The sequence below is a fragment of the Lingula anatina genome, chromosome 8, assembly GCF_051362555.1.
Source record: "Lingula anatina isolate TDL-2025a chromosome 8, LinAna3.0, whole genome shotgun sequence".
Taxonomy (NCBI): domain Eukaryota; kingdom Metazoa; phylum Brachiopoda; class Lingulata; order Lingulida; family Lingulidae; genus Lingula; species Lingula anatina.
The window spans coordinates 16,088,411-16,109,661 of record NC_141774.1 but is presented as its reverse complement, the minus strand read 5'-3'; the positions used below and the strand labels follow the sequence as shown (position 1 = coordinate 16,109,661).

Below are 21,251 nucleotides of genomic sequence, written 5' to 3'. Positions count from 1 at the left end.
CCTTTAAAATATTGCAAAAAAAAATTAAAGATTTTAACGGACTACATTTAGAGGGCACGACATTTTTCAATTTCAATTCAAAATTACGCAGTTATCATGTCAGGACAAATAGAAAAGTTGAGGCCTTATTCTGTTATCATTCTGTAAAACGCATTAACATGAGCAAAACGCATTGATTTATGTCGTGCATAAAATTAAAGCGTGTTTTCTCATTCCGACAAATTACATACTCTCTTCATAGGTGTTTATTTGACTTCACTAACCATTAATTTTGCGTGACTAGAAATATAAGCTGCAAGCTCAAAATGGTGTTTCGTGTGGAATATAGACTGGAAAACGTTCAGCTTCTAGATCACATCTAATAAACCAATGTGGAATTAACCCAAACTCCTCGAGCAGCTGGGCGGAGGTGATTAACTTTCGTATGAACTCAGATTGTGAAAGCTTTTTCACTTCGTTTTGACTGCAAACGAACGGACACGGCAGTCAAGTTGATCGATATTTTCATTGGCAACGCGCCCTTAAGTAAATTTTGCAACATAAAGCCCCACACTGGATAACTAACAGTAGTTATAAGTGTCTACGCTGAATTAATTCAGATCACCGTGGAAAACCCGCAATATGTCACCTTGTTCGGTTCAGTACATCGGAATGTGAGTGGGGACGCTTTAGGTGCAGCAATGGCATATTTTAAAGAAAATGGCTTTTTCATTAATTGTCGTGTATTTCATGCAATACGATTTCGACAAAAGTCACTCTAGTGTCTTTGGAGATAATGATCTTTTGCCTGTGTGTGTGTGTGTGTGTGTGTGTGTGTGTGTGTCGAGAAAATAATCTTTCAAAGTTTTAATTTCACATCAGATAAATATTATACAATATTATATAATCTCTATTGTTACTACATACATTTTTTCTTAGAGCAATTTTGACCGTCGACATGACTTTCTTATCAACATATCGGTACCGTAAACACATTGCACCATTCCATCCTCTGACACTGTTACGGAGTGATATGTTAAAACAATTAAAGCCAGCTGACTGCGGTATGTTGCAGTGCTATTCAATGTTCGTTTGGGTTTGTCTGAGAGAAAGGATGGCGGTGGGGTCCAACCAGAGCATCACAAGAATTAAAATCAATCATTACTTGCCACAGCAAATAATATCTCGCTTAACCATCGGTGAAAATACCGTATCGCGACTTTAAAGTGATCCGCAGAGTCCAATGTGAAAAAGATATCACTTTTACAGTAAACGATGGATGACATTTGGTCGATCACAGGTTACCGCGGGCTTAAGCTACCCCCTCTTCTGTAAGTCCTTTGCTTTTTACTACATGTACATCAATTTAAATACCCAGGCTGAGAAATATATTTACTTCATCGCTTGTGAATGTGACAAAAACAAAGTAAATGCAGTACACAAAAATGATGTAAGATTTTACTGGCACACTCCCAACATACATTATCTTTATGATGAGTCCCATTGCTTTATGTGTTTAGACGGCAAGTCTTTGAAATTCTAAGCTCTTTCGTATGTGATATTAAGTATTTCATTGATCTAAATAAACTTGTAAATGGCGAACGTTTAACATGGTAATGGGCATTTCCCTCCTACAGTCACAGCCCTTCAGAATTATAGGTGGCACTGCGCTTGAGGTGAGGCGGAGTATCCAAGACGATACGTTCCTGGGAAAGAAACGAGCACGGGTTCTGAATAAGGTGAGGACTGGCAGTAAAACGTTACAGTATGGTAATAATAGCTAACAGCTAACTAGAATTTATCGCGAGTGCATAGAATACACAAAACATAAAGATCTGAATCGTGCGGTGTTGACCAGTGATAAATGTTTAACGTAGAATAATGCATTTAGTCTAATTGAGATCCAGATACGGCATAAATTGGAAGACGTTCGAAAAATTATCATAAAAAATAAAAGGGGATGTAATAATGGCACGTTTAGTTTTATTTAAGCTAAGAAAAGATATAAATGAGTAAACAAAGAAACCAACAAATAGAACAGGAAAGAAAGAAGGAAAAGAAATGAAGAAATACATATAAAAAATAAAATAAAATAACAATGAAAACTGAGGAAATTTACCGAAACAGCATGATGCAGCACATGGCAGCTTTTCATACGCCTGTCCGAAACAGTGACCGCTTTGTGGGTTCAGAGATAAACAGGTGCGCGTACGTACAGTTGTACATGACACGCGGTCACAACTTGACCACTTCGACCATGGTGACCAGCGACTGTCCACTGTAACGACAAACGCGGAGATGTTGGTCATTTGTTTTAATTTTATTGCGAATTTAAAAATTCAGCTCCAATATCATTAAAAGTTTACATTTTTCTGTATATAATACATGTACCGTGCATGTACTACTAGATGAAGATAGTGGTACTCTCTGGCCACGGGGTTCGCTGGTAGTCTCTTACAAAATTATTGTATCGGCCTATAATTTAAAGGCTCCTGATATCAGAAGGTTAGATACTGCTATCCCAAAGGTGAATTCCAGTCAGACTGTCGTGGCATTAACTACAGGGGTAATTACTACATGTAGTACTTCTATCATCATATCATTAAACGTACTTGATTCAACGTTATGACCGTCTTGGAGCTCATGCTTACTGTTTACACATTGTCCATTTTATTAAGGGTAAAAAACGTCCGGTCACTTAAATCCCACTCACCTCCACAAGGAAGTGTATTACAGCTTTCTTCTAATTGGCTAGGTCCGACGCAATCAGCCCCGCCATTGGCTGGCGCTGGATTACTGCACACTCTAGTACGCGTGCGCACTCCCCCTCCACAAGTTACGCTGCACTTAGATGGGCACTCACACCATTCGCTCCAATTTCCGTTGACTAAAGGAAAACAGTTAACAGAGAAATCAACAACCAGGCATGTGAAAACTCTCTGGACGATTTTAAGAACTACACGGACTCTTTGCTGATATATTGCAATCAAATATTTAAAAACACTTATTTCTAAAAAATTGTTTTGACTTGCATTATACCGTGTACATGTAACAGTACAGCGTTCATGTACGACATCAGATTATACATGTACATTAGGCGCAACAAGATGCACTAACGATAAAACTTTATGTAAGTCAAATAGGCCTATCAGTAGAAAGGCACATTTCCATTTTCGAGTGAGAGTCACGTACAGGTTATTTGAGAAAATAAACGACGAACAGAATGTGTAGCCTATATACATTTCAAATTAATGGTTCTACAAATGCTTTTCAAAAAGGGTTGTAATTTTTTATTGATATTTTGTTTGTTTTTTTTTCTAACTACTAATGCATTTTATACAACCAGTAGATATTTTATTATTTTATTTAAAACTTTTAAATAATTATTCATCACTTGTTAAACCTATTTTTGAGATTGTTATAGTTGTCTTCTAAATATATTATTATTATTATTATTAATTCACCAGTACATACTGAGACTGATCGAGAGCAATTCAGTAAGGTCAAGGTTATTACAACCAAAGTTAATTAAAACACCTACCTGGACATCCATGTTCATTACATGTCCGGATTTCCGTGGACTGTCCCAGACACGGCCGACCTTGACCGGTAGGGGAGGGTCTGTCACATGACCTCGTTCTCAGTTGAATTCCTCCACCACATGTGGCGCTGCAGTCGCCATACCCAGACCACTCGCCCCAGTAACCATTGACACTTACTGGAATGATATGTGAGATAATCGATTTTTGTTATAGATATAAAAAGTTTTATAAGAATACTTTTCAGTAAAGATGGTTATTAAGATTACTGGAGCTGGGGTTAAATAAAATATAAGTAGCACATAACAGACTTCCTCTGTACCTTTTTCAAAACAGGTTTGTTAATTTAAATTTTGCATATATTTAAATAGTATAATAGTTTAATTGCCTGTAAAAATGTATATTCAGTTGCAACTGCATTCCTGTATATACTAATATACGGTTATACATTTTGTTTTATGATAATACCTTTATTCTTCAAAGAAGGCATCATTGGATCAACGGGGCAAGTTGACATATGTCGGATGTTGCTACACGATACTAACAGCGAGGGGAGTTTGTAGTACTTATACCCTTCTTTCACCCTTTTTTCCTCTCTCTCTCTCTCTCTCTCTCTCTCTCTCTCTGAATTTCTCTTTCTCCCTCTCTTTCAGTCTCTTTCTCTCTCTCTCAGTTTCCCTCTCTTTCTGACTCTCTCTCTCTCTCCGTACTAGGCTCTATCTCTCAATTTCTCTCTCTCTCTCTCTCTTGGTTTCTCTCTCTCTCTCTCTCTCTCTCTCTCTCTCTCTCTCCGTACCAGAACAAATCTCCTGATTACAGGACCGAGCCTCCACTCTCGTCACGCAGAGGTGGCAGCAGTCGTCGAGTTCCCGAGCCTGAATCCCCCCGCCGCACGAGGCGCTGCACGGTGACCACCCCTTCCATTCACACTGCCCTGAAATGGCCACAGGAAACCACATCCGAAATACACATACCCCTTAGAATAAATGCAAAAAATTAAATATACATCTTTCCTAGGTAGACTGCATGCTTCCTCAAACGCCCTAATCAGCAGCGATGAGCGAATTTAAAATTTAGTTATAAAGAAATACATGTAAAGACACTGAGTGCCTGGGATGGTTTAGAAAAATATATTTTAAAGCTGAAACCTGGCGTGTGACGTACTAAAATGTGAAACATTCCGGATTGAATCATATCAGCTGTTTGATAAGTAATTAATGACTGTATATTCTTAGCGATGGTTCACATGCTGTGGTTTTATTTTGTGATCCACATACCTTCTGCAGGGTGTTTAGGCGTGGTTGCCAGGGTTACCTGAGCACGCGCACACGCGAGACAAAGCAGGCATATGCACGTACACTGCAAAACCTGCTCCTTTGTCAAATGCATCATAGTCTGAACAAAGAACAAAATAATACGAGATGCAGTGCATGGTTTGATATACTAATATTTATCAATGTGGACTTCTTGGATGAATACGAAGGAATTAAAATGATATTCGGAATCACCTGAATTGGACTTGATTTAATTGTGTCGGTCTCTCTGCAACTTAAATATTCGATAATGATTAAAGATAGAATAAAAAGAGGCGGGCAACGAAATATGTCAAGATATCTCAAGCAATAGTAATAAAATCATCTTGAAAACAATAATACAAAAGCTTTATTTATTTTAATTTCTTTGGCTTGCATTTAATTTTAAAAGGCAGTCTGTTCACACTTACAAATACATGTGTTCATACATATATGTAAAATACATGAGATCGATCATTTAAACACTTGCCAGTTGAACTATCAGGCAAATTAGAGGCCATCTTGGGTGTTAACGTTCTAGTGAAAAACGACACTTCAGCAATGACTGGTGTATATTTGTGTCTATGACATAATAAAGATCAATCAAATTGTTAACAAGCTAGTCAAACTCACCTTTATCAACCTGATGGCCGTCTTACCTAACTGTCTGCCCACCTCCAGTAGACATATCCCAGACGCCGGCTGATCACGTTAACAAGTCTTGTTGAAGAAATGTACATTTGTTTGCGCTGTTAGCGTGCTAATGTTGCCATTAATAGGGTAAGTTTACAGCGTGATAGAACGCGCGTGCCTGACAGGTGATGATGAAGTGTCATCGTTGGCCCCTCGATCTCTCTTTCTCTGTCTTCCACCCCCTCCTCACCCTCACCCCCAACTCCCAGCGAAAGAACATTTTTAAAAACTGGAAATTCTGGGTATTGTGACGTTTAATAGTGATGATTCCGATTATGCCTTGGTGCACGTTTTTTAATCAAATAAATTAATTGGACTTTTTACAATTTAAGTCATGTTTCATATTCTCAATCTGAGCGCTAAAGCCATAATTCGAAAACTCCTCCTGTATAAAAACCAAAGGATAATTTTGAAACTAATTCTATTCAAATCTTGAAAATACCGACACAAGGGATAAAAGCAGCCACAGTAGTGACTGCCAACTTCTAATGTTTGTCATTTAAATCATTTTTGGTAGGTATATCAAATAGTGAATTGACTTCTCATCGTCTGTTGTGTAATGCTATAAAAATAATTAATCGTTTAAAAAAACGCTATGCCTACTCCTAGGTCAAAACGTTTAGTCACTTACGACACGGTATATTTTAACTTCAGTTTTGATATTTTAATATTGTACCCGTATGACGAACGTTCGGCAAACAGATTTTTTTAAAGTTTGAGGTTTTCGATTAACAAGACAGTAAAAGTAACCCCTGGTTTATGTCTGCTGGGGGTAAGAGTGACCTCCTTGCCTGCCGGGGGTTAAATAAACGATCATACTCGGTATCAACAGACCATAAAGGAACATATCAACACTGCATGAGAAAACTACCACATGGTGCGGTTACAAATGTGGCGATAAACAGACTGTGGTCGGTATTCGTGTTTCAACATTTTAGTACTTGACATTTATCATAGGTTCTTCTACGAGGCAAACCGCACTGAAAGAAATATGGGGTTGTTGTTACGATCAGTGACATGCGCTCTGTTGTGCTTTGGCGGTAAGTGTGCGATGTGGCTCCCTCTATTGTTTAGTTAACACACCTGTGCTTTTCAAGCTTGATTCCCTCACCCTTGCTGGGTCCCATCGTGAACATTTTGTTTCCTTGGAACTTAAAAAATATTATTCGGGGGGCTTTGAAAGTGTCCAGCTTAGGTATCTAAGCGGCAACCGTGGCCAACTTGAAATATTTAACATGTTTGCCAATTCCAAAAGAGAAAAAGTGGATAGATACTCGTACAGAATAATACATATGTTTAAACCAGTATATGTAACAATCGCTTTCTCTCGTGCAGATGGACGCAAGGTTTACTAAAAATATGTCTAGAGAAAATCTCTATATGCCTAACTCCCCTTTGAATTGCTCCAATCATGGTCCTCTGTTCCTCAACGTTGTAAAAATCCACTCTACCCCTGTACTAGCATTTTATCTTTCGTTAGCGCAATGCACGTGCATTAAAATCCTGTCCAAATACAGTTTTAATATAGATTTAACAACCTAAACATATTATCGAATTCCTTAACCAAGTTGCATCGTCGGCCATGTTTATGAGGACGATAAATTCGCGGTCCAGCGAGAGACCTGGCGCCCCCACGAAGTCTCACAGCTGTTGGAACGTAAGAGCTGTCCCTGGGGAACTCCGCAGTGCTGCTAATATGGGCCCTAGCGGGATAAGTGCATACTATCAGAAATATACTGAGGCCTACGGGATACCAATATTAGGTACGGTTTTGAAACATTCTGGTAATGTTCTAATAAGTGACAATTTTTGCTTCAGAAACAGATCACTTTTAGTGGAAGCAGCATATTTATAGTTTCATGCCAACCACAGATAATTGAATTTGTGTATGGAAAGCGCAGTAACATTCTTTAATTCAATAAAACTTTGCACCACCGTGCATTAACATTGGATTGGAATGCTTTTTCTTAGAATTAGATTATGATAAACTTTATTTCTAAGTGTGTTGAGTTTTTTTTTTAATTTTGATAACAAACATCTAATATATAAAACGTACATTGTATATACATGTTATCATCTATCAACTAAATTTCCGGAGCCGAAAAAAGTATTACATGGAATAATTAAAAACCTTTTTAGAAAAAATATAAAAAAAACGAGGCTTTAATTTATTAAAGGAGTCTACACTGATACTAAGAATTATTTTCCGGTTTATTTCTTTTTTTTTTTTTTTTTTTTTTTTTTTTGTGGGGAAATAAAAATGCACAAGTCTTAGTTAACTCTTGAATCCAAAGTACATACCTTACCGTACAATTTGTCTTAAATATTCTTTCAGGTTCTGTACATGTACCTGACAATGCACTAAAACGCGCGTGTTATGTCGTAAGATTCCTGCTTGCCGACAGACAAGACATTCGTCTTTCCTACTACAAACATTTCGGCCGTTTCGCCGTGTATGCGATGAACGAAGTCACCCGAAGCATCCCGGAGCATGCGTATTTGGATTCCTATTGGGACAGTATAGCACGTGGTTTCGGAGCCTCGTTGTCAGCCCCTGTGGCCACTTGCGCCGAGGAGAACGCTCTCTGTTATTCCTCGGATACCTTTGACCCCAACGATGACGTCGCTCTGCACGAGTACGGGCACGGGCTCCAGGCCCTTGGAGTGCATTTTGCTATCCCCGGATTTAAAAGCCGCCTGAAAAGGGCGTATGCCAGCGCTCGTTCACGGGGCCTGTGGACTGACACGTATTCCATCACCAATGAGGTTGAATACTGGGTGTGTATATATCCAGCAAATAAAGAATAAATGACTATAATAAGTATTATCCTCTCTACGACAAAGTCTTTGGTCTCAAGTAACAGAAAGGGTAGTCTTCCTGTGCTGTTATTGAACAATTGTACTAAAACCGACTAACAATTTACGCAAACAATTGTTTTACCGACACAATTTTTTCTGAGCCTTTTCATTCCTTAAGCTTTTATTTTATTTTATTTCTTTTATTTATTTATTTATTATTATTTATTTATTTATTTATTTTGCGCATTTGTTTCCCAAAATATGTAATTCATAAACTTATTCATATTTCACCCTTTAAAGGCTAAGGCAGTGCAAAGTTATTTCAACGCCAACACACAGAGAGCCTCTGTGAACAAGGACGGTCCTGTCCGCACCAAGGACGACCTGAAGAATTACGACCCTGTTGCCTATGCCCTAGTCCAGGAGATCTTCCCCTGTAATAACCACTATATCAACAGATGTGGCAATAGTCAAACTCTTCGATGTAAGTGTGCTTATTATTTTATTTATTTATTTATTTATTTATCTATTTATTTATTTGTTTGTTTATTTATTTGTTTGTTTGTTTATTTAACTATGGATTTATAAATGAATATACATTCTATTATCGGATTATCCACTCAGATAAAAAGGTTTATGTTTCTTCATTTAAATAATGATTTCTTTAAAAAAACTGTATCCGCCATTATTAGACATTTTTTTCTTTTTCTTTTTCTTTATTATTGAATAAGAATAAGGGCCATGTAGCTCCCGCAGAGGGGTCGTGCCCCGAGGCGAATTAGTGTACCTGGACTCCTTTTTATTTATTCAACATGCCCCAAATAAGACGCATATGCCGAAAGCTTGAGCGTGAGGATTCGTTGTTCTTTTAAGATTTATCTTTAGCTTAATTCATTTATTTCTTAAACAATTAAGATCAGCAATTATTGACAAATAAGCAATGATATCAAAAGCGGGCATTTATTGCCAATGGATGTATTGAAGAATTTTTTTTATTTGAACTTAGCACAGGAGCATGCGCAGCAGTTACGGATGAACTGCGTCGCGACCGTCCCGGTCACCATACCGGCTATCAGTCCTGCCACAGGTACGGGGTCGGGCTCAGGGTCTGGCACGGGGTCCGGAAGTTGCTTTGACAATCACGTTTACTGCAAGGACTGGTCTCAGAACGGCCAATGTTCCTACAACAAGGCCTATATGGAACAGAATTGCAGGAAGAGTTGTAACTTGTGCTCTTCTGGTGGGTCATTCTATGGTTCTGCACTGTATTGTATTCCATTGTGTAATGTGTTGTTTCATTGTGTACGTGTATTATGTTGTGTTTCATTGTGCAATGTATGTATGTGTATTGTGTTGTGATTTATTGTGCATTGTATTCTGTGGTGTATTGTATTGTAGCATGATAAATTGTGTATTGCATTGTGTTTTGTGTTGTGTTCTATCATGTATTGTAATGCGTATTGAAATGTGTTGTACGTTATTATGTATTGTATTGTGTTGTGTGTTGTGTTGTGTTGTGTTGTGTTGTGTTGGCCTATACATGTTATTGTGCGGTATATTATAATCGTGATGTACAGTGATGTGATGTATGTACTTAAAATTGTGATGTATTGTGCTGTGTTGTGCCACACTGCAGTAGAATTGTACATTATAATTATATTGTAGTGTTATATAGGCCCATGTAGTGTATTTACTTGTATTGTAATTTGTTGTATCACGCTGTGTTGAAATTCATATAATAAAGAGAAATGAAGCAGTTTTTTTACAAAACAAGGAACCAGTACGTCAGAGAACTGTGCAGATGGTCACGTTTACTGCAAGGACTGGTCTCAGAACGGTGATTGTTCCAGGAACAAGGCCTATATGGAGCAGAACTGCAGGAAGAGTTGTAACTTGTGCTCAACTGGTAGGCCTAGGCCAATTTATGTTATCATTACCAGTAGTTATATCGTATTTGCTTATGGAATACGTTTTTTTATCTATCAGCAATGGACCTTATCCCAGGACAGGAAATTAAATTTCGCATTGTGAATTCAGGAAAATGAGCTGGAAATCACGAATCAGCGAGAATAATGACTTCATTTCTCGAATAAGGAAGAATAAAAAACCATAATGCCGAGGCACGTGGTCGAGGCCTTGTAGTTTAGAACGTGAGTCGGTCATCGGTCATTATTAAATGTAAATTATAAGCTTTAATTGGTATTTATACTGCACATAGCGCTGTTGTAAATGTTTCTTAATTACACTGTATTATTATTATTATTATTATTATTATTATTATTATTATTATTATAAGGTGTCGATATATTGGAAAACTGTAAAGACAAGCACGCTTACTGTACTGACTGGACTGTGATAGGAAAATGCTCTACCAACAAGGTCTATATGGCAAAGCATTGCAAGAAAAGTTGTGACCTCTGCGCGGCAGGTAAGTTTCAGTACATGTATTATGCCACCGGTGTTAGGAAATTGAAGGTCCGGGTAACAGGAAGTCCGCACTTCATTTGATTCACACAGGTTAGAGTATGCGTGACGAAAATGGGTCAATATCTAGGGCAAGGCTTACTGTGCCTGTGCAAATAAGTGGAAATCAGACCGCGAATATAATCACAAGGGACTCTCTCGTGACACGGTTTGAATTTTTTTTTCTTTTCTTTTATGTGTATGTTTGTGTGTGCGTGTTAATATGTATGTGTTCATTCTGTTCAGTGTATTAGTGTTTTCTTTTCATTAGGAACTCAAACTGAAAGTTGTGAAGATTCGCATACAAACTGCAAGTACTGGGCAGAGACAGGCGTGTGTGCCAGCAATCCCGCTTACATGCAGCAAAACTGCAGGAAAAGCTGCAATCTTTGTTCAAGTATGTAATCCGTTGCGGTAGGTTCGGGTGTGTCATGGGGAAGGGAGGGGGGGGGGAGGGGGTGCTGGAGAGGGGATAAATTACACCCGCGTTAGCATACCTAGGATATAAAAAAGTTATTATTATTATTATTATCATGTTAATGTTTTGTTGCTCATTCCTTTCTTTCTTTCCTTATTCTCTAGGCATTCAGACAGGAAGTTGTGCAGACCAGGGCACCCACTGCCAGTATTGGTCTGAGATTGGTGAGTGCACCAGGAACCAAGGTTACATGGCCAAGAACTGCAGGAAAAGTTGCCGCCTCTGCTGAGAAGCCCTGTGCTACTCACGCGCTTCCATATCCCTCATGATATTAGAACAGAATAAAAGAAAATAAATGGATACTAGGCTTGTATTGTTGTGTGTTGTACACTTCGGCTTATTTTTACATTTTTTTGTATGGTGCCGTTTTATACTCAGTATATATGCCTGGTGTTTGAACGTAGGGAACATCGCTATGAATACATGAATGTGTATCTATTTATCACCCGTATAACATTAAAATTGCCAGGGTCATATTAATGGAGGGGGTGGACTATACCTGGTCCTCTCGTGGATTTTTTTAAAAAGGACACCTTCTTTTTAATTTATTTAGTGTCTATCATTCCGTTCGGACGTCTTTCACTACTCCGATTTTGCACTTTACTTTACCAGACAGAATACAAACTGTACAAATACCAAGTTTGCATCAAAATGCGCATCACACAATGATGAATCTAACCGTTTAGATCTACACATAAACATTTAAATTTGGTAGAATTTTGTCCATTTTTTAAAATAAAAATATGCTTTTGCTTGTGTAGTTAGACTTAAAGAGCACCAACTTGACAGGTTTCACAAATCGACAACTGCCAGAACAGTAATAATAGTGCGATAATTATCGAATTCCTATGTGCATCGGAAGGGTGCTGAAGCTCCGGGATTGTAGTCTGCAATCAAATTCTAAGCAAATGTTGAATGATAATTATCTCACTCAAACAATCAGTTGATGGGCCAGGTTTGTGTGGCATCCTGTTACAGTATCCTGTTCAAAGTAATATTTCTAGATCAAGGACAATTTACATGTTTATCTGATTTGATTCAGTAGTATCAGCGAAAGTTCATCAGAGCTTTTCATTAGAGCGGTTCGCCTTCAGCTTCTCCCCTCAAAGCGACTTTGTTGAGTCAATTCTGTATTTGCCTAAAATATATTTGACTACTTTGGAGGTGAGTAACAATTTTTTTTCTGTTGAGAAATTCAAGAACAGTATTTTTATTTGATTTGTAGAAACGTGCTCAGTTACGTTCATGGGGACCTGACGATAACGTGCATTTCAGATTGTTTTCTCTAATGAAGTTAATACCATCATCAGCAGTAATAGAGAACTTCAGATGGAATAGGTGTATACAGATACGTGCGAAGTTGTGTATAAACTGTGTTAATACCCTTTATATATAACAATCTTTACATATAATTAATTTTACCTTTTTTCACTTAAGCCATGGCTGGTCCATTAACCATCCTGTTTGCCGCATCACTCCTTGCACTGTATGGGAGCTCTGCCGATTGTGAGGACGATGTTCCAGAAGTTGGCGGCCAAGACAACACAAAGCTCGAGAAACGAGTTGCCGTCTTGGAGTTCCAACTGCGACAACTTCTTGGAGGGAACTCCATGCAATGTTGGTTCCTCAGATCATACCTTCAAACTACTAGCTTATGAGTATCACCGATGCCTTTGTGTGTACCATAAGTTCATCATGTTTTAAATGGCAGGAACGTTTTCGGAAGGGATCTGATATTTTAAGATGCATTGAATTATTTGTTATATGATTATCGTTTATAAATGAATTCGATTTTACAAATGCCTGTATTTCTGTCATTTATTTATCACTTTATCCCTCTTTCAGCTCGCCGTTCTTGCTCTGACTGGCTGGCTGACGGTTTTCTCACCAGTCGCCATTACATAGTTGACCCAGACGGCCTCCGCGGTGTCCCAGAATTCCAAGTGTGGTGTGACATGTCGGTGTCGCCACCTATCGCCGTGTTTCACCACGACCAAGAGGACAGAACGCTGATCCATGGTTTTGAACAGCCAGGCTTATATCACCGTAAGTTTACTAATATTTTGTTTTTGTGATTGATTTTTTTTACTATTTTTGCGAATATTTTCTTATAGATATGAGCTCGCTTACCTCTTAGATTTTAAACAGAACGGCTGCATTCTGCCATTTTTTAAAAGTCGCATTGGTGATTTTTTCTCTCATTACATTTTTATTTTTTACCAAAAACAACTTTTGTGGAGAAATAATAAGATAATTTTATAACCAAGCAGTCTTTGTTTCTCATATTATCGTTTTTTCTCCCCAGTAAAAATATCTTATGCCATTTCGAGGCAGCAGATGAAAGCACTGATGAGGATGTCGGGACCTTGTAGCCAGCATGTAAAATATGAATGCCATAATACAATAATTCACAATATCGCCAACAATGTATCATCCAGTTGGTGGATTGCAGACGGACAGGAAGTCAAATCCTATTGGCCAGGTGGAAATGCGCAAGTTGGTGGTTGCGCATGTTATAAAACCAAGAGTTGCAGCGGGGGTGAGAAATTATTCTTTTATTTAGCTGAATTGGTCATAGCATTTTGGTATATAATATATATAATCTATTTCAAATAAGTTAAATATTTATTTGATGAGTTTTTGCTTGGGTTTCATTCACTAATAATAATAAAATCGACTCTTTCCGAACATACAGTGCAGTAAAATGAGTTAGTTGTAAGCATGTAGTAACAAAAATTGTTTTATTTTACACGATAAAAACGCACAAAGTACATGCAGTTGCATTTGTACATTCTTTGGACTGACTCTCTGCTCAATATGTTTATTAGTTAGTTCGTTAGCTAGATTGAAGATCTACAGTCCAAACACGATAAGTGTTTTATTGAAAATTCCTTTTAAGCCGTTCCGCTTTTACGTTTTTTTTTTTTTTTTTTTTGAAGCTATTACATCTGTGTGCCATCTTTGATAGTCCAACGTACAACAATGTGGAGATTATAGTATTTTTAATATGACTCAAATTACTCTACTTTTAATAAATTTTATACATAATGCTGATATTAAATTCCAGGCAAAAAGTGTAACTGTAACTTGAACGACAATAATTGGCGGGAAGACAGCGGTGACGTCACAGACAAGGAAGCACTTCCGGTTACTGGTTTTAGGCTGGGTGACAGTGGCGATGATGTCGAAAAGGCCTACATAACTATTGGTCCATTAAAGTGCCAAAATTGATTTAGAATTACTCTGTGCAGAAATTATAGCAATCTTTGATGTAAAATAAAGCCTCATCCTGAGGCCTACAGTTTAAATAAATTTCCGTAATAAAATGCTACTACCTGTAAAGTACACTGTATATTTGCAGTATATGTACCTTTTTAATAAAGAAAACTACTATTACGAGTACTATAACCTAGTCTTGAATTCATACTGTTTCTAGTTCCAAGTATGCATCAAAATGTCCCTCACAAAATGGTGGAAGTCAAAGCCAATTCAATCCGGTAAAATATCCACTTTTAAGATAGATAAATGTGCAGTAATTATTCTTAAGTCAACACCTTAGTATTGAAATAGTTTATACCCCAATATTTTGATGTCAAGCAGAACATGTTCATCAGGTAATGAGGATATCCAGGTGAATAGCCTACAATCACGACATATACTTGCCCCCCCCCCTCCCCACACACACACACCTATTGCCTTAGGAAGGGGATGTAGAGGTCAGGGAGGATGGCACCATCATTTCTGTTGAGATTGGCCCTGTCTTCTTGATGTGGATATCTTCCAGCACTTTCCTGTAATCTTCTTTATGTTCACTGTCAATAACCTTGATTTTTTTCAATTATGGACCCATGTGATACTTTGTGTCCGATTGTTCCTCATGCTGGCTTAATGTAGACTTGCTGTCTCTATTGTTGGCCGATTTTTGGTGTTTGGCTATTCTCTCTGCCACTGAACTTCCCGTTTCACCTATATTTATGCCCCCCCCCCCCCCACACACACACACACGCACATTCCACTTCATAGACTACTCCACACTTTTCATTGTTGTCTAATGGCTTACCACTGCAATCCGGATGGTGAGCTCTTCTTTGCTGTCCAAGTTGCCAGATGTTGTTTAATTGTTTAATGTTCGTTGTAAGCGTTCCGAGACCCCCCTGGTGTAGGGTAATACTATAATTTTTTATTATTTTTGTCACTGTTATGAGCTATTGTATATACACTTCTTTGTTTTTGTTTTTTTTAACTTCCCCCTTCTTTTAATGCCCATTCTGATAAATGTGATATTTGAATGTTGAATGGTAATTTAAACCACCTATTTCAGGTTCCAAAATAAAATATATGAACAGATTTATGGTATGACCATGGGTTCACCAGTTTTATCCAACTTATTCATGGAAGAATTTGAAAATAAGGCATAAGCCACTGCAGTTCAACTCCTTACGTTCTGGGGACGAAACGTAGATGACACAGGAGTGGCCATCCAAAGTCAACACCAAGAGGAGCTGTTTGCACACATCAATGAACAACATTTTAACATCAAATTTACTATGGAAAAATCGGATGAACAGCTAGCCCTACCCATGCTGGACTTAAAACTGACCAAAAAAAGGAAAAACCATAACAGCAGACATAAATCGTTCACCCACCAGACATATGTACACTGGGAGTCACACCACCCCATATATAAAAACCTAGGCATTGAGTAGCCGAACACCAAAAATAGGTCAACAATAGACCTACAGCAACTCAGGACAATCCGGACACAAATTAAGTATCACATGGGCCCATAACTGAAAAAATCAAGGTGATTGACAATGAGCCAAGAGAAAATTGCAAGAGTGTCCTGGAAGCCATCCACATTTTAATGTCCTAATTCTTTATATTTAAAAAATAATTAAATTATATTATATTGAAAAATAATTTATTCTTAAACGAAGACAGGGGCAGCCTCAACAGAAGTGATGGTGTTATCCTTCCTGACTTCTACCTCCCTTTACTAAGACAATAGGTGGTGGAGGGTAAGTATATCTCCTGATTAGAGGCTATTTACCTGGATAGACTGATCTCCTAATGATCTGATAGACATCGAAATATTGGGGTAAAAACCATTTCAATATTAAGCTGTTGACTGAAGAAAAAATTATTTCATTCTTATAACATAACATAGCTGATGAAATTCTTCTCTGAAAAAAAATGTGCGTTTTGCCTATATGTTTAGACTAATAGGACACATTGACATTTTTCACATATCAGCTACTGTTTTTACTGTACTGCTACTATAAGAAAATCACTCCGTATGTGCTTGAAAAGGATGCTAATAAAAAGCTCCGGGTTCGTCTTTCGCTACATATTATATGACTGTCACACGGTACTGTACATATACCTGTAAGTGTAATGAGAAGCCAATGGTAAAAGGAATGATGTTATCTCACTCAAACAAACATTTTATGAAGCTGGTTTGTGTAGTTTCCTTTTACAATATCCTGTTCACTGTGTGATTTCTAGACATAGGGCAGCGTATATATGACGTGCTTCACTTGGCTCAGCGACAGTTCAACTGAACTTTTCGTGGGAGCGGTTCGCCTTCAACTTCTTCCCCCTTTAAGCGACATTGCTGAGACGCAACGCTGTTTTTGCTTAACATACATATTGACTGCTTTGGAGGTGAGTAACAATATTTCCATTAGATTCAAAGGATCACTGTTTTGTTTGTGTTAAATTTTTAAGTAAAAAGCAAAGGTGTTCAGTAATGTTCGTGGGATGATAACGTATGTTTCAGATTTTTTTTCTCTAATGAAGTAAACAATCATGAGCTAAAACAGAATTTCAGATTAAATCCCTCCTAAAAAATACTTGTATACAAGCGAACGTGTGTATAAACAGTACTTGCGTGTTACTGAATATATAAACAATTTAACATCTAATTTATTTTACCGTTTTTTTTTTTCACTTAAGCCATGGCAGGTGCATTAGCCATCTTGATTGCCGCATCACTCCTTGCGCTGTATGGAGGCTCTGTCGATTGTGAGGACGATGTTTCAGCGACTGGTGGCCGAGACAACACAAAGCTCGAGAAACGAGTTGCCATCTTGGAGTTCCAACTGCGACAACTTCTTGGAGGGAACTCCATGCAATGTAGGTTCTTCAAATCATACCTTCAAACTACTAGCTTATGTCTGGGAGCGCATTCCCAGAGATTTAGATCGATCCGACTAGATCGACCTAACTCCCTGGGGGAGTCAGCCGACCGCGCACATCAGTTAATTACCCTTTACAGCTTACAGACATTTAAGCCGGCTTAGCTGACAGTAATCTGGTGAGACTCCCCACGGGGATTGATCGATCTAAAATCTGTGGGAATGGGGTCTGGGTTCCCATGCCTAGATCGAGCCAACAGGATCGACCTAACTAAATTGCTATCAACTTAAATGGTTTAAATGTCTGTAACGACTTTCGAATCAGCTAAGGGGTCATTAACTTTCGTGTACGTTCGGCCTCCAGCAGTAGGCAAGACAGACAGTTAAGCCGCTTAAGTTGATAGCAATTCACTGAGAATTTTCTTGGAGATAGATCGCTCAAAAATTAGTACGATAGGCTCATGGAATGGTCTCTATAAGTATCACCGGCGCCTTTGTGTATACCATTGGTTTATCGTTTTTTAAATTGCAGGAACGTTTCGGAAGGGATCTCATATTCTTAGAATTTCATGACTATTGAATTATTAGTTCTGTGTTTATTGTTAATAAATAAATTCGAATTTACTGGTACCTTATTTGAAATCAAAGTATTTATTAATTTATTCCATTTTTTTATCACTTCCTTCCTCTTTCAGCTCGCCGTTCTTGCTCTGACTGGCTGGCTGACGGTTTTCTTACCAGTCGCAATTACATAGTTGACCCAGACGGCCTCCGCGGTGTCCCAGAATTCCAAGTGTGGTGTGACATGTCGGTGTCGCCACCTATCGCCGTGTTTCATCACGACAAAGAGGACAGAACGCTGATCAATGGGTTTGAAGAGCCCGGTAAATATCACTGTAAGTTTTGTTTTTTTTTCTTTTATTCGTTTAATTTTTTTTTTTTTTTTCATTTTTATTATTTTTTTTCTACTAAGAATTAAGCACGGTTACATCTTACGGTCACATTTAGCTATACCTACTAATAAACTCGCTTACTGATCATTAAGGCGTCATTATGGTGCTGTTACTCCACTCTCCTCCTCAAATGTAATCCAGGCTTCACTTATTCTCCCTAGACGTTTTTACATTTACTAACAGGAGTTTTTGTGGGAATATATCAAGATATATTTAACCTCCTTTCCGTCCTAATATTATCATTTTTCTTTCACAGTAAAAGTATCCTACGCTATTTCGAGGCAGCAGATGAAGGCACTGATGAAGATGTCGGGACCCTGCAGCCAGCATGTAAAATATGAATGTCATGGAACTCTAATTATAAGTGACAACAATGTATCATACAGTTGGTGGATTGCAGACGGACAGGAAGTCAAATCCTATTGGCCAGGTGGAAATGCCCAAGTCGGTGGCTGCGCATGTTATAAAACCAAGAGTTGTAACGGGGGTGAGATATGATTCTTTAATAAGCTGAAATGATGGCTGCATATTATGTATTATATATTTATAATATTTAGGTGTTTATAAAACGTATATATTTGTTTCGTGATTTTTTTCCTTTGATTCCATCCATTTAATTATATACGTAAAATAAGGGACCATTCCCACAAATATTTGGATCGATATATCTCCCTGGGGAGTCTCACTAAATTGCTGTTAACTTGACTGGCTTAAATGTCTGTCACGCCTAGTAAAGCTGTTAGGGGGTAATTATCTTTACCCCCTGGCTGATTAGTTACAAAAATTCTCCATTATACACTATGAACATGTACAATGTACATGTACAAGCAGTTGTAATCTTGTATATTATCTGCTTAATTCATTGATTGGTTAGTTCGTTAGTTACATGGACGATCTGCAGTGCAAATATGATAAGTTTTTAAGTTATTAGTCTCTACTACTTATTATTTTTACGTTTATAAAAGTTATATTTTGTTTCCCATCTAGGATAGGACAACTTATAAAAAAAATTAAATTATTTTCAATATGACGCAAATAACTTTTTTTATTCAGTATTCTACATTTACCTGATATTATATTTCAGGCAAAAAGTGTAACTGCAACGTGAACGACAATGCATGGCGGGAAGATAGCGGTGACGTCACAGACAAGGAAGCACTTCCGGTTACTGGCTTTAGGCTGGGTGATAATGGCGGTGGTAACGAAAAGGCTTACATAACTATCGGGCCATTAAAATGCCAAAATTGAAACAATGTGCAGACAAAAGAACCATCTGTGTCTAATCCTTACGCTGGCAGCTCGAGTGCAGATAAATTCCACTAATAAAATTACATACTTTGATATATAACCCCTTTTGCGATATAACCTACTCTCCGTTACTAAAAAAAACTGTCACTTCTAATGTAATGAGTAAAATGATGCAGACAATCATGATAACCAATGTTTTATTCAAGTGCTTGGGGGAATTGTTGCAGAATTTTTTGCTGATTGTACAAGTAATGAATGTGCTAACCATACTAGTAGTAAAAAACGAAGTCACACTTTAGGGTTCCCATTGTACACGGATAGTTATTACTCAGTACACCATAGGTCTAGGAGAATTTTCTAAATCAAGGTAGAATCAAACACAATCCACTTGTCCGTTTTGTCAAGTAATCGGATTTTATTAATGTTTAATTAAGTAATATTAGTAAGGGATATACGTTTTGAACTATTTTACAGGGATGGAATACTATTTTAATAAATCCTCAATGAAAAAGCAAAAATAGTACTGTATTGTTTTCTGACACCTTAAATTTATTTATTTATTTTTTTTTTTTTTACTTATTTATCGAAATGTCAGTATAGTATCCGCTAGTAAATTATTTTAGAAGATACTTGAATCTTTAATGAAAAATAAGAAGAAAATATATATATATAAGGTCTTATAAATACTTCGTTACAAATTGTTTGTTCATATTGGCAATATGACATGCAAGCAAATAACCAAAGTGATTTTCAGCAGCAGCACTCAATACGCCTCGATCTACATCGTTTCAGTTGCCATATTATTAAATAGAACTAGAAAAAAAAAAACGGAAGACAACAAGAACTCACTTTGAAAATTCAATCATCACTATTTTTGTATTTTATCTCCTACGAGTCTAACGTTGTTAAAATTTATCTTTTGTATAGTGCACATAATTTTTAGCGACTTTAGTTTGCTTGCCACTAAATATAATAAAAGGGGGGGAAACACCCTACTGACAGTAAAATAAGCATTAAATTATCTATTTTCCATTCGTGGTCCAAAAATTATATGAGAAATTTCAAACTCACATGGAATCACAATATATTTTTCAGTCAGCAACAGAAAACCCTGTTTCCTACATAATTATTGGACCTTTGAAGTGCCAAAATTGATACAGAATTTTTGTGTGCAAAAAATAAATAAATAAATAAAATATTTTTGCTGTGAATAAAGCCTTATCCTACGTCCTGCAGAGATCAAATAAATGTTCGTAATAAAATGCTACTAAAGTATACTGTATATTTCCAATTTATGTACCTTTTATAACAGAATACCTTTTAGTACCAGTACTACATGTACCCTAGTCTTGAATTCATACTGTTTATAGTACCCGGTATGCATCAAATGACTCACAAAACGGTGGAAATCAAAACCAATTCAATTCAGTAAAACATTGTCCATTAAAAAAGGAAAAAAAAATATGCGCTTTTCCTATGTGGTTAAACGTAAAGGACACGTTGACATTTTTCACAAGTCAACAACTGCCTGTACTGTACTGATACTGAGCTTATCACTCCGTATGTGCTTGAAAAGGATGTTAAAGCTCTGGATTTGTAGTCTGTTACATATTATATATCTGTCACGCAGCACTGTACATGTGTGCCATGCGAAGCCAATGGTAAAAGGA

At 37.3% G+C, this 21,251-nt stretch overlaps 4 protein-coding genes across 4 annotated transcripts; 3 read left to right on the top strand and 1 right to left on the bottom strand.

Moving 5' to 3' along the window:
- Positions 1–1,410: 1,410 nt before the first annotated feature.
- Positions 1,411–5,627, bottom strand: LOC106175347 (semaphorin-5A). Its single transcript, XM_024076771.2, has 7 exons — positions 5,444–5,627; positions 4,796–4,913; positions 4,315–4,452; positions 3,521–3,697; positions 2,693–2,866; positions 2,099–2,257; positions 1,411–1,685 (listed from the first exon to the last, which is right to left on the bottom strand). The coding sequence occupies exons 2-7, from the start codon at positions 4,908–4,910 to the stop codon at positions 1,633–1,635; spliced, it is 816 nt and encodes a 271-aa protein (XP_023932539.2). The 5' UTR covers positions 4,911–4,913; positions 5,444–5,627; the 3' UTR covers positions 1,411–1,632.
- Positions 5,628–6,343: 716 nt separating this feature from the next.
- On the top strand, positions 6,344–11,554 carry LOC106179067 (uncharacterized). The gene is made up of 9 exons (XM_013562571.3): positions 6,344–6,543; positions 7,072–7,266; positions 7,839–8,281; positions 8,603–8,786; positions 9,309–9,542; positions 10,077–10,208; positions 10,599–10,730; positions 11,037–11,162; positions 11,348–11,554. Exons 1-9 carry the CDS (start codon positions 6,495–6,497, stop codon positions 11,470–11,472), a joined length of 1,620 nt encoding a protein of 539 aa, XP_013418025.2. The 5' UTR covers positions 6,344–6,494; the 3' UTR covers positions 11,473–11,554.
- Positions 11,555–12,253: 699 nt separating this feature from the next.
- LOC147760469 (neurexin-4-like) lies at positions 12,254–14,585 on the top strand. The gene is made up of 5 exons (XM_086993947.1): positions 12,254–12,407; positions 12,681–12,860; positions 13,089–13,289; positions 13,549–13,782; positions 14,311–14,585. The coding sequence occupies exons 2-5, from the start codon at positions 12,683–12,685 to the stop codon at positions 14,472–14,474; spliced, it is 777 nt and encodes a 258-aa protein (XP_086850073.1). The 5' UTR covers positions 12,254–12,407; positions 12,681–12,682; the 3' UTR covers positions 14,475–14,585.
- A 2,170-nt stretch (positions 14,586–16,755) lies between these two features.
- On the top strand, positions 16,756–20,099 carry LOC106179058 (contactin-associated protein-like 2). Its single transcript, XM_086993948.1, has 5 exons — positions 16,756–16,907; positions 17,199–17,378; positions 18,076–18,276; positions 18,590–18,820; positions 19,418–20,099. The coding sequence occupies exons 2-5, from the start codon at positions 17,201–17,203 to the stop codon at positions 19,579–19,581; spliced, it is 774 nt and encodes a 257-aa protein (XP_086850074.1). The 5' UTR covers positions 16,756–16,907; positions 17,199–17,200; the 3' UTR covers positions 19,582–20,099.
- Positions 20,100–21,251: the final 1,152 nt, after the last annotated feature.